Source organism: Nyctibius grandis, chromosome 10 (genome assembly GCF_013368605.1).
Source record: "Nyctibius grandis isolate bNycGra1 chromosome 10, bNycGra1.pri, whole genome shotgun sequence".
NCBI lineage: Eukaryota > Metazoa > Chordata > Aves > Nyctibiiformes > Nyctibiidae > Nyctibius > Nyctibius grandis.
Window position 1 is genome coordinate 473329 of NC_090667.1, and position 16661 is coordinate 489989.

The 16661-nt window shown below is 48.1% G+C and overlaps 1 protein-coding gene across 5 annotated transcripts in view; it reads right to left on the minus strand.

The window, feature by feature from the left end:
- TCERG1 (transcription elongation regulator 1) overlaps positions 1-14026 on the minus strand; it is a 33762-nt gene extending 19736 nt beyond the window's left edge. Inside the window, exons 1-7 of one of the 5 annotated variants that reach the window (XM_068408588.1) lie at positions 13938-14026; positions 12589-12814; positions 9677-9829; positions 9204-9471; positions 5330-5572; positions 1647-1709; positions 138-338 (exon numbers count right to left, since the gene is read on the minus strand). In XM_068408588.1, the coding sequence (XP_068264689.1) occupies positions 138-338; positions 1647-1709; positions 5330-5572; positions 9204-9471; positions 9677-9829; positions 12589-12814; positions 13938-14026 (1243 nt within the window). Of the gene's footprint in view, positions 1-137; positions 339-1646; positions 1710-5329; positions 5573-9203; positions 9472-9676; positions 9830-12588; positions 12815-13355; positions 13379-13937 lie in introns of those variants that run through there. The other 4 variants (XM_068408590.1, XM_068408589.1, XM_068408591.1 and 1 more) reach the window with 4 other exon arrangements.
- Between the last annotated feature and the right edge of the window lie 2635 nt (positions 14027-16661).

The window sequence follows — 16661 nt, forward strand, 5'->3', positions numbered from 1 at the left end:
GATACTTATAATCAGGATTTCAAAATATTCCTAAGGGAGATAAGGGATTAGAAATAGTCTTGTTCATATTTTCAAGCACAGCCATTAATGGGCTAAGCAATTTTGCCCAGTATACAGCTGTATTATAAAAAAAGTACCTTTTTCTTTCAGTTCCTGGGGTTTTTCCCACGTTGACTCCAAAGTCCTGTTGTTATAATAGTAAGTCTTTCCGTCTGCTGTTTTGTACTCTGTCCACTCAGAGACTGCTGTTGCCCCAGCTAACGTAGCAGGTGAAGCAGCAATAGCAACCTGAGGATGGATCATAGGTACAATGGGAGGGGCCATGCCTGGCAGGACACCTGTGTAAAGAAAATAAAAAGAAAAAAGAAAAAAAGGAGAGGAAAAAGGAAAGAAAACAGTAAGTGACAATGAAGTACCTAAGAACCAAAACCTAGCACTTTACTGACTTAATTTACAAATAATCAACCCATATAAATAAATATAGCTTTGAAAATTAAATTGGAAAGCAATGCATTGTTACTGAATTTCCTTCCTGTGTTTTACAATCAGTAATGCCCATACTATCAGGCAAATTAAATAGCTTTTTATTTTAGAGTAATGTGTAATTCTGCATAGAACAAAGCTTGTTAGTTTTTAGACATTTGCTTTAATACTTCAAAATTAAGTGCTCTGTTTATTAAAAAAGTCTTTATTAGATCTCTATAGGAAATAATTATTTAAAAAAAAAATCTAATCCACTGTTTAATTATGCTGTCATTTTAAGAGATATTCCTATTGCTCTTGAAAAAAAGACAACAGTGGCTTGAATTTGAGCCATATAATACAGAGCAGAACTCTGATAAATCTTGACTTTAAAAAAGTTAACATTAACTCAGAGCCTTGGATAAAAACTGGTAAGAATGAAATAATTTCAGATCGTGTGACGGTTTTGTTTAGTACTGCAGACCGATTGGAAAAAACATTTTATTCACATCCCAAAGCAAAATGGCAAGTAAATATCCAAAGATAAGAAAGCCAGAATGCTACATTACCCTGTTATTTCTCTACTCATCCCAACAAAATGGATATACTGAACATGTTTTGAATGACAAGTTCTAGAAAAACAATTTGGATAGTACTAGAACTACAAGATCATAATTTTGGGCCTTCAACATTTCTATGAAAAAGTCTATATTTTTAAATAATGGAAAAGCACACATTACACATTGCCATGATATCCTCAGTAAGCGACTTTTCTTAAATCCACAATTTGAAAAATGAAGATTTATACTAAGACGCACATACACGCACACCAACATGCGAGCACAATCATGTCACTACACACGTGGAAGTAGGAGAAACAAAAATCCACACAAGAAACTACTAACTAAGAAGTATGGGCATGAAGAGATCCACAGTTATTACAGAACTCCATGATTACAGACAACTGTACTGGGTTTTTTTGTATAAAATAAGCTGACACTAACAGTTATTCGGGGAAGTTATTTCCTGGCCAAATACGATATTTGCATTTATACTGGCTTTGAAAATAAAGTATATATATTCATTCAGTTGGGGAAGCAAATAAATAAATAAAAGATAAACAACAACATTCACTGCCATGCCAACTTACAGACAAAACGAACTAAGATGGTTTTGAAAATTACCGGTCTTGGTGGTAGCGACTGTCTTTACATACGGGCAGCTGACTATTTGCATCATTGCTACACCTGCAAAACGGATAAGCAAGCACGTTGGAAAGCTGCCATGGTACGTCAGCTACCACTGGGAGTCGGGCTGCTACAGACCTCCTGCCACAATTTGGAGGGCCGTTTTCAGCTGGCTAAGAGAAAGCCTCCCAGCAAGAACATGTGAATCACTTTTGCTCCAACATTTCATGCCAGATCAAATATAAAACTAATTTTAAGCTGCAGCAACAGTTTCTGCCTACATTAAACCAGCTGTTTAGCAAATTACTGGGATGTCATGAAAAAGAAAAAAGGTATAATGGAGACTCAGGGGTTTAAGTTCATTCCAGGGGGAATTCAGCTCTCCTTGTAGGGCAACACCAGGGGGAAATATTCTGCTAACGGTGCCGTTTTCCAGAAAGCCTTTGCTCAGACAGATCCGTCAGGGGAGCAGCAGCAAAGTGAAACTAACGGGCTTGGCTATTTTCAGTCTGCTGCTGCCTTCAGAAAGCAGTGGTAAGAGCAGAAGGGCAGATGTGAACGAGTCAGACCAGCAAGGCGGGGCAGGGTGAAAGCCAAGCTCAACCCAGAGGGAAAGCTGAGGTTAGAAGGGTCATTACGGAGAGGCTGGAGGTGGAAGAAGGGTGGGGGGAAGAAATCAAAGCAATGAAGCTGCAAACAGAGGTACACAAAGCTGCACTAAGTCAGCGGCAGCGAACATTTTATTTACTTCTCCTTGTCAAGAATGTCACGAGCTGAAAAATGCTCTAAAAGCAGCATAACTAGCCCTCAAAAAGGCAGCATCATGCACTGATCTGCTCTCCAGCTCATTAAGAAATTACACAGGCCACAAAGAGAAAAGCATCTCATCCTCTTCAATTAGACACAAAATTCAGCAGGAAATTAGACAGGGGTAAGGGGTATGCATTTCCAAAAACCTTCGTTTTTGGGTGTGGAAGGAAACTGTAGAAGTTCTCTCTACGCTGGTCCAGTCTGGACACTCAGAAACTGAAAGACTTCAGAAGCTTCCCCTTAAATGGTTTCAATTTCATCATCTGAGGTTGGAAATCCTCCAGCGCAAAGTGAAATTAAACCCCTGTGTTTATAACCAAAGTAATTTCGATTTTTCTTCATCAGAGATCTAGTATGGAAAGCATACAAAAATACTGCCAATTTATTTTAAAAAATATTCGTGAGAAGACAGAATTGTAATGTTCTTTAATAATAATTTCAATGAAAGAATCCAAAACTAGTTTTATAAAAAAAGAAGTATGAATTGAGACACAAAAGCATTGACTCAAACAGCACTGAATGAAGTGTTTGTCTAAAGTTTTGGGGGAGGTTTCATGTTATGTACTTGAAAATGAACCTGAAAATTCGTTTTGTTAAGGAAGTTACAGCATGTCTTAAAACTGGGTCAGTATAAATAATGCCATCTGCGGGATCACTGAAATTAGAGATACTGCAGCGCAGATAAGACTTAGCAAATACCCAAGCTGTTTCCTCTGCCAAGCTCAAACATACAACTAACTTTTAACGTATGAATTAAGAGAAAGCAGACTTACTTTTTAAGATCTGAGATTACGAGATCACTAATCAACTCTTCCATTGTTCCGTCTTACTATAGTATAATACAGAGATTAACTTTGAAATCACTTGACAATGGTATTGTTCAGCTCTGTCTCTGCTACTTGAAAGCAATCTGGCTGATCTTATATCTAGTGCTGAAAGCCCCAAACATCTGTACAGCAAAACTTCGTAAGCCTTTTGGACTTCACTTTCTACTGCCATGACGTCAATTTGACTTCTCTTTAGTTTCTTGTAAAACATTTTAAAGGTTTCCTTTTCTTTTACGGTGTTTATAAACCGTTACAGCCAACTCAAGCCAGAATTAGCTGAAAGAAGTAGACTGATTTTATTCTGTAGTCAGGCAAAGTGACAAACTAGACTCGTTAGTGGCAGCATGCACTTTGCTAGGTATATCCTAGAAGGAGAAGATTGATGTTCTCGCTCCGTCTTTCCTTCTATATTGCACTACTCACAAAACTTTTTGACTGAGATCTTATGAAAAAAGCCAACCCAAGCACACACCCCAGTGCACCCATTTTCACTGGCACTCTACTGCTTTGACCATCCACATTTTACCTGGCAGTTCACACTGGAGCAGATGACTATATCCTTCAAAGGTACATAAGGACCCTTCACCCTATGCTGATCCCTTGCTGGCAATGTCAGAAATTGCAGTTAAGGACATTCAGCTGACCACCAAAAAGGGTTAAACCTTTTTATTGTTCTTCCAAACCTCACAAATGTACAGACATCAGAATTCTCCCTCTATCCTTTATCCATTTTTCGTTCAGCCTTGAATATCATGTTTAGAATTGTTTTTTTTCCCTGTCTTAAAACAGTGAGCACTACACTTTTCAAGCAAATTACAGATTAGAGATTCGCCCAGTTATTTTAGAAGACTATCCTAAAAGCAGAGACAACTAAAGTTGATCCTCTCTTCCAGTTAGCAGAACTAATACCCATTTTAACTCCTTTGATGCTTATATCCTTTATCAAAGAAGTGTTATAAAGGATTACTTTTCATCCACCCAATTCGCTGGAAGGTCAAGGCCTCCCTTCACATGTACTGATCAATGTGTTAAAAGGACAGCAGGAAATGTAAGAAGTTACCTCCCTCAGCTTGTGCAGAGTCAAAAATATAAGCACGCTGCTCAGAGCTGCTTCTTTGTAATTCCTAATCGGAAACTAGCTTGCAGCCAATACAACTGCGGCCTCAAACCCTCCTTTGTAACAGAAAATCATCAGCTCTTGGTATATATTTAGTGCCACTGCACACTGAAAAACCATGAATTACTTCTGTACTAGAGCAGGAACTCAACTGTATCCCTGTGAACTGAAACATGGTATTTAAGCAATAAGTGGCTCCAGGGACCTCTTAGAGGATCTCTGCAGCAATGACAAACAGCCATCGAGTCAAAAATTTTGCCAGCCTAAAATTAGTTCCTTAAGTATCTCAATAACTTAAGAAAATATGATTTACCCAGCAACCAGCGGGCTGCCATTTAAGACTTCTTCTCAATGGTCTTTACATCTGAAACCTACGAATAATACCCTACCACCTTGAACGCCTTCCTTATGGTCCTCAGTTTAAACCTCAACACTTTGAGTAAGCATTCAGCATCACACTTGAGAGCTGCAAACCAAGAGAGCAGGAAACACCTAACATCATTCAGGGGTAATGTATTTGAATGGTAATTTTTCCTGCTCACAAATACATTATTTTCTTTTAATTTCTTTCAGCTATAATCCATGTCCTAATAAATATTTACGCACAAGACTTCAGGTCTACATCAAGCAAGTAGAAAAAAATTATGAGATTAAGTGTTTAGTGCAATTCTTAGATTTTCCTATCATCTAAACCAAAAAGGTTTACATGTTTAAATGTTTTTTGATACGTATGTCAAAGAACTAGAAGTAAAAAAATTTCATGTTCTTTGTTAACTAAAAAGTCTGTCTGCTAACCCTGAATTCTTTCAAAAATACTCTGAGTGGAGAGGATTCAGGCAAGTTCCGTACACAGTGGACACATGAGTGCAAACAAATTGACAACATGGACATGTAGCGGACAAGACAATTACAGTTCGCCAATTTACCTGGAAGTGGAATAGGCATGCCAGGAAGGGGGACACGAAATGGAGGTACCATTACTGGTGGAAAAGCAGGAATTGCTGCAGTTGGTTGAGGTACTGCATGAGGAACTGCAGGAGGCAATGTCTGTGGGACTGGCTGGGGTACAGTCTGCACAGGTGTAGCAGAAGGAGCAGAGGTTGAAACACTGACTGATGGTGTGGCAACTGAAACACCCGAACTCGGGGTCTGGTCTTGTGTGGTAGGTGCTGATAAAAAAACACAAAGAACACCTTGTATCTTAGACACTACAATATATTTGCTGCAAACATACTGGCTCTCTGTTTCCCAACAGAAGTTACATAAGCAGGTACGCTTAGATATAATCAGCAGGAAGACATTCTTGGACAAGAAACCTTTGCCTTCTCTGTAGCATTAAATATTCCCAAAGAAAGTAAATTTCAAATTTTACTTTGTCCCATTCTTTACACCTAGCAAGCCTCTATAGCAGTAGCAGTCCTTGTACCAAAGGACAAATAAAGCCTCTGTATCCCTTTTCAGAAAACAGAAAGGGGACACTATAGTTTCAAATGGAAAAAGATTGCTCTTACATTAAATGAACAGAGGTTCTGCTTTTTAACAATAATGGCAGCAGTCTGCCTAAAACTGTGCTTATCAAGCTGTGATCCAAGCATGGAAAAATGTCAATAAAAAATGTGTAAATAAGCAAGGAAAAGGAAAGTACTTCTGTTTAGAAGCTGCAAGAACTTTCTCGGCCTTCAGTGCCTCCCAGTGGAAAAATACACTACTAGCACTCAGTTCTGTAATCCTTGCAGCATGACTGAAACCAGCCCTTAACCGAGAATAAACAGTGCTGCGTATCACAGCGCTGGCAAACAGGAACCAGAGACACGACTGATCAAACTCACTGACCAGCCTTGCACATCTACACTGTAAGATTTGGTGGAGGGGAGGAGGAACTGTTGTAAAAATAAGCTAATTAACCACACCAACTTCTGACTGTATTAATAGGGGCACACTGTGCATTTTTTTCAGTCTTTAACAACTACCAGAAGCATTCCCAATAACATACCAGCATTAACATGTTTAAATAAAGATTTGATCTGCTGTTAAGTGTTTCAGAAAGGGTGAAAGTTCTTAGCACTGCCTCGAATTTAGGGAAACAGAGCAGACAGTCAGTATGTGATTTGTTTTAAGGTCTAAGTCAAATCAGTACCAGACAAGAATGAAGCTCAGCCAGAAGTCCCATGTCTTTTTACAGGCCAAGTCTGAGAGTTATAAAATTATTTTAAATGATAAAATTTTATCACCTAGGCACAGACACCAACAGTAACAGTTCTTGAAAGCAAAGACAAAGTTTAGCAGGTAGAACAGGTAGAAGTGGAACAGGCTCTCAGCGTTCGGTATGAGGAAATTCTGCTTCAGAGACGGTGCATAAGGTGCTATTCCAGAAGCAGGAACGGTTCTCAAAGCCTGGCATTAGGTCAGAAGCTAACATTAAATAAAAGCCCTAAAATGCTTTGAGCAATACAAATTATTGGCTACTCTCAAGATCTGTCCTCCCTCCAGTGTTAACTGAAAGCATAAATCGAGGGTCACCTAAATTTGACTCTCTTCCATACACAGATCTCTAAAGTTTGGGTTAAATGGTGAGCTGAGCTTGACTTGTCTCACCTGTTACACGAAAAAGATTAAATAATTCCAGAGGATGCAACTACACACTACAGCTGGAGTTAGAGCAGTTCAGCAGTTGCTCATCTCCTGTGTACTCTTTGGCCTGACTCAGTGCACACATTTTTGCCAGCGCAGCTACAATGATCAAGATGTCAAACAACAGGACTCCTGCTCAGCATAGATGTTGTGCTCTCAGTAGCCCTGCACGGAGACAGTAATGCTAATCAAACCATCCCTTAACGAGGAACAAGTGTACCTGGCTTTGTTCACATCAGCTGATCTTACTATTGTTGGCTGGTGACACACTCATGTGCAAACAGCACATAAAGGGCAGCAAGGAGGACCCGGGGAACTGCTGACCTGTCAGCCTCACCGCTGGGCCTGGGAAGATCATGGAGCAGATCCTCCTAGAAGCTACCCTGAGGCACATAGAGGACAGGGAGGTGATTCGAGACAGCCAACATGGCTTCCCCAAGGGCAAGTCCTGCCTGACCAACCTAGTGGCCTTCTATGATGGAGTCACTACATCAGTGGACACGGGAAGAGCTACGGATGTCATCTGTCTAGACTTCTGTAAGGCCTTTGACATGGTCCCCCACAACATCCTTCCCTCTAATGGGTGGACTGTTCAGTGGACGAGGAATTGGTTGGATGGTCGCACCCAGAGGGTCAACAGCTCAATGTCTGGATGGAGATAGGTGTTGTGGTGTCCCTCAGGAGTCCGTATTTGGACCAGTACTGTTTAACATCTCCATCAGTGACATGGACAGTGGGACCGAGTGCACCCTCAGCAAGTGTGAAGATGACACCAAGCTGTGTGGTGCAGTTGACACGCCTGAGAGATCGGATGCCATCCAGAGGGACCTGGACAAGTTTGAGAAGTGGGCCCATGTGAACCTCAGGAGGTTCAACAAGGCCAAGTGCAAGGTCCTGCACCTGGGTCAGGGCAACCCCCAGGCCACAAAAATGATCAGAGGGATGGAACACCTCTCTGTGAGGAAAGGCTGAGAGAGTTGGGATTGTTCAGCCTGGAGAAGGCCCCAGGGAGACCTTATTGCAGCCTTTCAGTACTTAAAGGGAGCTTATAAGAAAGATGGGGACAGACTTTTTAGCAGGGCCTGTTGTGACAGGACAAGTGGTGATGGTTTTAAACTAAAAGAGGGCAGATTCAGACCAGATATAAGGAAGAAATTTTTTATGATGAGGATGGCAAAACACTGGCACAGGTTGCCCAGAGAGGCTGTAGATGTCCCATCCCTGGAAACATCCAATGTCAGGTTGGATGGGGCTCTGAGCACCCTGATCTAGTTGAAGATGGCCCTGCTCATTGCAGAGGGGCTGGACTAGATGACCTTTAAAGGTCCTTTCCAACCCAAACCATTCTATGATTCCAAGATACATCTCTGTATAGATGCTCTGCACTGGAGGCACTTTGTTAGCATATATATGCAAAAGTACAGTCTAAATCATAGATAAACATGCATTATGTGCATGCTGCATAAATTCAGGCCCCCTTCCTCTTGAGGTTCCCTCAGCTGGCAAACCCTTAAAAGCAAAGGCTCAGCCCATGTAAACAGCAGCAATCTTCAGACTATTATTCAAAGGTCATGAGCGAACAATAATGGCCCTAAGGACTTTCTTTTTCCTCTTTTGTGCAACTCTAGCAAATGGGAACTTAGGAGGCTTAGTCAGAAGAATAATGCTAATAAAAGTAATACACCAGAAGAAGCTCTACTCTGCAATCAACCAATTCCCCACAGCTTTGGCTCTGGCCTCTTAAAGCAACTGACGCCAGTTTGGAAACAAAGAGGAGAATGCTACAACTGTAACTCCTACCTCAGATTAACTTTTCTTGTGAAATACTTTTAAAAACAATTTAGCTTTATCTATAGTCAAAGGGAAATGGATGCATAATAACTTTGAGATGATGTCATAACAGCAGAAGAAACATATAAAAAGACCTAAAGAAAAAGGGCTGCACCTGATCTAGTATTAGTCTCCTCAAGGAACTCTTTCAGATTAGGGAAAAAAAGGTTCGCATGCAAGGTTCTTCTGTGTTACACAATGTACTTTAAACTCACACTCCACTTTGTGTTGAAACAGATTCTTCCTGGATACCAAATTTTGGCTGCAGCAATTCCCCAAAGCAGCATCCCCACCACCCGCTCCCCCGCACCGCAAAGCCTGAGAAACCCTCTTACTCACTGGAGATCGTCTGTGAAACCGACGTGGCCGTGGTGGTGGTAGAGGTCGTGGAGGACTGAGTACTCGAGGACGTGGATGGAGACGCTGCAGATGCAGGACTACTGGTGGTCGGTGTGGAGGCACCTACTGCTTGTGCCTGGGCCTGGGCTTGCGCCTGGGCCTGGGCTTGTGCCGCCAGCATCGGCGTCAGCTCCGACTGCTGAATAACTTTGACCCCATCTGGCTTAGTCCACGCTGACTCGCGTGTGCGCGCGTTATAGAAATACACCTACAATTTAAGAATGTCACCATCAAACAACGGCTTATCTGGAGGAGCAGCATTTACAAACGGTCCAGCTCCTCCTGCTTTAAAAATAATTAATAGAGGATAGACAAGAGCACAGGATTTTACCACAGTGCAAGACTGTGTGTGCCAACGTGCTCACAACAGCAGCAAACACCCATTGCTTTGTTGCTCCTGGTGACCATCTTACCTTGCCATCTGGAGTCTTGTTTTCCACCCATATCTCTTCAGCTGGGGGCATTGCTGGTGTTCCAGGGGCAGTGACAGGCGGCATTCCTGGAGGGAACATCATACCAGGAGGTGGTGGCATGCTACCCATGGGAGGAGGCATAAATGGTGGTCTCTAAAGGCATATAATAACAACATCATGATGATAATAATAATAATAATACAATTTTCAAGCAGAGTTTTCCTTTATTACAGCACCAACAGGCAGCACAACTATAGTAAGGTTTACTCTACCAGTCCTGAGAGTTTCTTTAGCAGTCTACTGCTACCAGCTCAGAGAATGCCTTCCCAACAAGCCGCCACCCACAGCAGAAGAGCTGCAGTAAGCGTTTCACTTCTGAGATGCTAACATAAATGCAAAGCATCAGAAAAAAGCAGCATGAAAAGAAGTGGGGTGAGAGAAAACTCCTCTCCTGAAAAGGAGAAAATATCCCAAGAAAAAGAAGGGAAGAACTGTTCCTGAGTAACTGCCACTGAGGACATCCCTAGCTGGAAATCAAACACCACTGAACAGTTACACAATGAACCTCCCAGTGAAGAAGTATTAAAAAAAAAAATTACAAAAATAGCCATTAAGGTAACTATAGACTTTCTTTCATTCCTTATTTCTTCTTCACAGCTCCTCCACCTGGCCATGACACGATCTTTCTCTTCACTGCTCTACTATCTATAAAAACAATCCAGTGGAGCTCACTTTTTGCCTGCTGTTGCTGCTTCCCCCTGCCCAAAAAAAGGGGTTAGGCCGTTCCAGGGCAGTCCTGAGAGCGAGCAGGGGATGCCAGGAGTGCAGCCTGGGGATCCAGACTGCCCTTCAGCTCCACCCTAAGCACACCTCCTCCTCCTCCTCCATTTCTACCACAGGACTTTTCAACATCGTGTCTCCCCTTGCACCAGAAGCAGGCCGAGAAGCTAAAATCCAAATGCTCGGTGCAAAGCAGAGCTCAGTGCTGACACGGCATGAAAAACCTAAACATGTTTGGTGCATGGACTCCACGTATGGTAATGAGTTGCAGCAGACATGCTTACTGCATGGCATGATAAAACAGCAATGATGTAACAGCTGAAGCACATTCAGAACATAAATCAAACATATAAATCAAGGAGACAGCAGCAGCCAGGCCTGGGGCTTCAGATTAACTCTGGCTGATTCTTGAAGCTGCAAGAAGGAAGCAGGGTCCTGTTCTCCCCTCCCAGTGCGAGTCCCACTGCAGGCTCTGACGCTCTTCATTGCTTCAGAGCTTTCACGGTAGCGCGTGGGCACATGAACACCAACACCAAGCACGAGGGAAAATGGGATCATAAAGCACCAGAAGAAAGGGGCAGTAGAGAGAAATAAGTCTTAAACAGACTTAAGCTGAGCATGAAAACACACCATGGAAGGCGGCCCCTAGCACTGAATGAAAGGAAGAGATGACATTCAGCGAGGTGAGCGGGGCTGTTGACATCCCTCAAACGTACCGTTTCAGTCTTCAATTCCACAGCACTTTTGCCCAGCAGAGAACGTTTCAGTGCAATGAATAGCTACTTCCCACCTCCCTGAGCAGCCCAAGCTCTAACAACATGCTTTAAGTTCGAGAAGACAAAGAGAAAACATGCACTGGCTTCTCAGAATCTTGTGCTCAGGATGATGGCAGCACAGTTTGATTTAGTTCATTTCAGATAAAGTCCAGGTTAAGCCCTTGTTCATGCTCTCGCTGCCTCTTTGCTTCCTCTCAGACCGCTCCCTCCACCTCACACAATGTCTGCAGAGCTGTACAGGGAACCCACCTGCACTTTCACTATTCTATCACAAATAGTGGATTTAAACCACTATTTATAAACCCCATAGTACTATTCACTTCCTTATAGGCCCACCTGCAGTCCCACAGAGCAATCACACTGCCCTAATAGCACTGCACTCCTACAAGGCTAGTAAACCAATACACTTCTTATTCACAAATGTGTTGTATATTTCAAACTCTCCGAGTCACTGAAAAGTAGGCAATTTGTTGTTTAAACCTACATCACCATGAAATACAGACAGAAATCTACCTTACTTGAGCCCAGCAGGCTCATACTATCCCTGTAGGTGCTAGGAAGGCTGTAAGTTTCAAAAACCCCAACAAAACACAGTAACAATAAACATAAGAGCTGCCAAGAGTACACTTAATGTCAGCGCAAGGGCCACCTCCAGCTGCTCCAGGCAAACACCCAGCCCACCCTTAGGCTTTTTCCAAATGTTAAATTTTCCTTTCTCAAGGTGTTGACAATTTCTGCAGTACTAACGATACACCCTCCCGAACACAGTGCTGAAACAAAACACACCTCCTCACTGATGATGCACCCACGTCTCAGAATTGCTACCTGCCCACCTAACCAAGCCCTTGGTGATCAGCAGTAACAAACCACCACAGCGCCAGCAGGCGTGGCTCATGCTGGAGCCCACGTGGAATCCAGCTGCAGCTTCCCTGTGCGTGTCCATCACTCCCTCAGCGAGCAGGGCAGCACTGCTGTAACCCCGGCAGGCTGATGTGCACCCCCACGCCTGCTTCGAGGCGTTCAGAACTCCGAGCACGGCCGAATCCTGCATCCTGCACGGCCATGGGGCACCAGCACCAAGTCAGGTTTTAGCAAAGACTCTGTTGGTGAGCACATCCTAACTGCTTAATTGATTAATTTAGAATTGCCTTGAGGAGCTAAACAGAAGTTGCGTTTCCATACCACAGGTATGCATTAGTTTCATAACACCATGCACAAGCCCTATGTTTTCATCATGCCCTGCTATTTTTTTCATCCATTTTAATGTCTCTCCTCTTACCATTTCCACGTGTGAAAACAAACAAGAAAAATCCCTAAATCCCACCCAACAAACCAAGAGAATCTCCCACTCTTTACCTGTAAATGCGGAGGTCCCATTGGTGGAGGAATCCCTCCTGGAGGTGGCATCGGAGGCATGTTTGGATCAAAGGGAGGACGCCCGAAGGGGGGGCGAGGTGGTGGAGGAGGCCCTCGCATCATCCCAAAAGGCGGTGGTGGTCGCATGAGAGGCGGGGGGCCTCTCATGACTGCGTTTGGCGGGGGAGCTGGGCCACGAAATCTCAGTGCTTGCTGCTGAGCCATTCTGTGGACAAGGCCAAAGGGAAACAAAGTTCATTTTCATTCGCTGCGTAGCTGTAGGAAAACAAACTCTTACATTAAACAGGGAAAAACCCTAATAAAAATTGAAAGGGTGTGGAAAAAATGCCAAGTTTGAACAAACAAGGTTAATCGTGCCACTACTGCAATGGTTTCTTCCCCTTCACAATTCAAGCCTATTAGTCTTCAACTGTTAATTCTGACTCATGGAAACGACTAACCTGGAGCTGGGATCAGGGCAGGCCAGCACTGCAGAGCCACATCCAGCTCTGCCAAAGCTCCTCAACACGACCTGCAACTCTGATCCTGTCTGCACGTACGTCCTAGACTTCTCAAGCAACGCCTGTCAACCGTGCCACGGGTTTTAATTATTCTGTAGCACGAGTGTCTCTCAGGACTATCTACATCCTTCACGTTTGTGACCTGCGGCAGGACCTGAACTCTGACCATCGCTCTAAGCCCGCTGTGCCACCCAACCCTCTACACAGGGCGCTTCGTAAACGTATATATAGAAAAAAAACGTTCACCTTTGGAACCAACAAACGCTCTTCTGCTGCTCTCAGGAAAACAATTTTGCCCACCATTTAGTGCCAGTGCAATACCAATGTTGGCATGATGACTCAAAATTGAAAAAAACAAAGGTTATGAGAAGGTGAGCGGGCACACACACGCAGCGCAGCACCGCGGCCGCCGGGGCAGCCCCTGCTCCTCGGACCCGGGCGGCAAGCGGCGCCGAGCGCGCCGGGGGCAGGCGCTGCTGGCGGGACCGGCCGAGGGGCCCCCCGCCTGCCGCCCCCACCGCTCCCCGGCAGCCCAGCTCCCGCCCGACAGCGGAGCCCCGGCCCGGCCGCCCCCGCGGGGCCCGTCCCAGCGCCGGCCGCATGCGGGGACAGAAAATGGAGGCGGCGAGGGCAGCTCCCGGCGGGCCGCCCGCCACGGCCCCGCCCCGCCGGCCGCGCCCAGGCCCGGGCCCGCTCCCCCGCTGCCGGCCGCCCGCCGGGCGCAGGCCAGGCCCAGACGGCCTGCGGGAAGGCCGCGGCGGGCAGGCCAGGCCGTACCAGGCCGGGCCGCGGCCCCCGCGAAAGCCCGCGCCCGCCGCCGCGCGGTACCTGAGCTCGCCGCCGTACCGCTCCGCCGCCACCTCCCCCTCGCCGCCGCCGGCCCCCGCGCCGCCGCCGCCGCCGCCCCGCTCCGCCATCGCCGCCTCGCAGCGCCGCCGAGCCCCGCCGCTGCCGCTGCCGCCCCGGCCAGGCCCCGCCGCGCCCCATTGGCCGCCCCCCACGCCCGTCAGCGCGCGCGGGGGCGGGCGCGCCCTGCGATTGGTCGCCGCGCCCGCCGACTTTGAATGGGGGAAGCCAGGCGCGCCGGGATTGGCTGCGCGCGGGCGGCCCGCGCCGCTTGCGGCGCCGGTCACGTGAGGCGTGACCCGGGGAGGGGACCGGAACTGACCTCACGTAAGACGGAACAGGACTAAGGGGGGGGGAGGACGGGAGCTGCATCCAATCAGCGGGCGGAACGCCCTGCACCAATCACAGCCCGCAAGCGGCTGCGCGCTCCCAACCAGAAAAGCCAACTCGGAAGCGTCCCGCCCCGTCACGCCGCGGGGGCGGGGTTCGAGCAGCAGCCAATGGCGGAACGCAGGAAACAAAGTTACCGGGCAGCAGCCAATGAGCGGGCACGGCGGGGGAGTCGGCGGCCAATGGGGAGCTGCGCGGTCCGTGCACCAGCGCGCCGTGGCCGCTGGGGGGCGCTGTCTGCCGGGCGGGCCTGGCGAGGGGAGCACCGGGGGGTCCCGGGGGTCGGGGGCCGCCCCCAGCCCGGCCCGGGGGGAGGCTGGCTCTGCCCGAGCGGTGGGCAAAGAGCCCGTCCGTGCTCTGCGAGGGGAGGTGGAGCCGGCAGCCCCCAGCCCGGGCCCCCCGCGCAGCGCTGCGAGCGATCGGCGCTTCCTGACGGCACGAGGTTAACGTGTTTTTTCGACACGACAGCTTAGCTCCTTCCCAAGCACCGGGGCTGCCTGCCTTCCACGGGCGTCGTTCATCCCCCTTTTCATCTGCTTGTGTCAGGATTGTCTCGATAATTTATTAATCACAGGCTGGCAGACGGGAGCACCTGCCAGGCCCCTTCCCGTGCGCGGGGAGAGCTGGCCCCGTTCTGCACAGAGCTGACACTCTTGAGAACGAGCGTTCTCTGTGGAGATCTTTGAACTGCAAACCTTCCCAAATGTCTAGAGCTTTGTAATTTTTAAAGGACTATTTATTTCTCACATGCTCTGACTTCCCTGCCAGGCGTACAGGAAGGATGTTTCAAGTGTTGTGTTTTGGGTGCTCCCTCCCAAACCTGCCCAGGTTCCCCACGTCCAGAGCGGGTGGTTTCTTTCTTCCCCACTGCAGCTATGCGACACGAGCTGATTTTCAGCACTTTCCTCTGGTGTCCTCTGGCAGAGGGTGTCACAGCCCTCGAGCTGAGCCCCCCTGCTGCCGCTGAGCCTGCCCCTGCCTGGCACCCCAGCCGCGGGGCTGCCATGAGCCGTGCGGGTGTGCAGAGACACTGACGTCTTCTCGTTCTTCTTTATTTTCTTCATATTTCAGATTGAAGTGTGATGCTGAATTAAAAATCTTGCCCTGGGCTGTCTGCAGGGCCTCCCGGCTGCTGCAGTGCCAGCATCTGCCGGGGATACCCCCTGGTCCCACATTGGGCCCCGAGCTGGCACCGGGCGGCAGAGCCGGGGGGGCTCCTGCGGCCCCTCCTGCAGCCCCGCGGGGTTAACGGGGCTCCCCGGGGGCTCGGCCACCGGCGCAGCAGGCGCTTGCTGTGGACAGTGAGATAAACAGAAAGGTCTTGAGCTGCGGTTCTGACCAGAGCTGGTCCTCGCCGGCTTGGTAACACGTCGGGGTTTCCTCCTGGTGTATTTTTTCACGCAGAACAGCAATGATTAAAACGGTGATTGGCTGCACTCTGGCTAATGGCATTTCACAGCAAACCTGTTTGTGGAACGATCCCCTCGTATTTTCTGCCTGCTAGGCTATTGAACTCCCCCTGCCTGAAACCAGCCGCAGAGCTGACACTAACAGAGACAGACTGTGTGATGCTCTCTTCTGCTGTGCTGTCCCCCTCTCCCTTTGTCGCTGCTGGCGTTCGATGCATTATTGATGTCCCTGGGTGCTGCTGCTCTCCCGTTGCCTCTGCCGCTGCCGCAGCCACCCGACCCCGGGACGGGCTGTGTCCCGGGACAGGCTGTGTCCTGGGGACAGGCTGCCGTCAGGCGATGCCCCGGGAGGCGGCAGGAGGGGCTCAGCCCCCCGCGCGTCCCCACGGCAGAGCCAAGCGCAGCCCCTGCCGCCCAGCAGCTTGGTGCCCGTGCTGGGGCACAGACCCGGGCTCCTGGCTGGCACGGGGTGGGGGCTCTACATGGACATGGAGATGCCCTGTGTGCTCCTCCGCTTGTGCAAGGCTCTCCTCCAGCTCCTGACCACAACGCCTGCCCGTCCCCGGGCCCTTTCTCCAGCCCCCACTGTCAGGGGCATGCCAGCCTTGCGCGAGTGTGCGTGAGGGGGCGTTGGGGAAAGATCTTCCACGGAGCGCTGGAAATGTGCCTCTTTCCCTGAGAGACCAGAAATGCTCCGTCTCTGAGGTTAATATTTAATGAGGAGGTTTTAGGACAGAAGCTGTCTGCGGAGGGACGGGGCGGACGTGCTCTCACGCAGCGGTACCGGCACAGCCCAGGGGCCGTGGCACCCGTGGCCACCCACAGCAGCCCCTGCCTGGGGGCTGAAGGGGGGCTGCGGCGGGGGGTCTGCTCTGCTCAAGAGGGGTGCTCCCCACCCCGAGCTCAC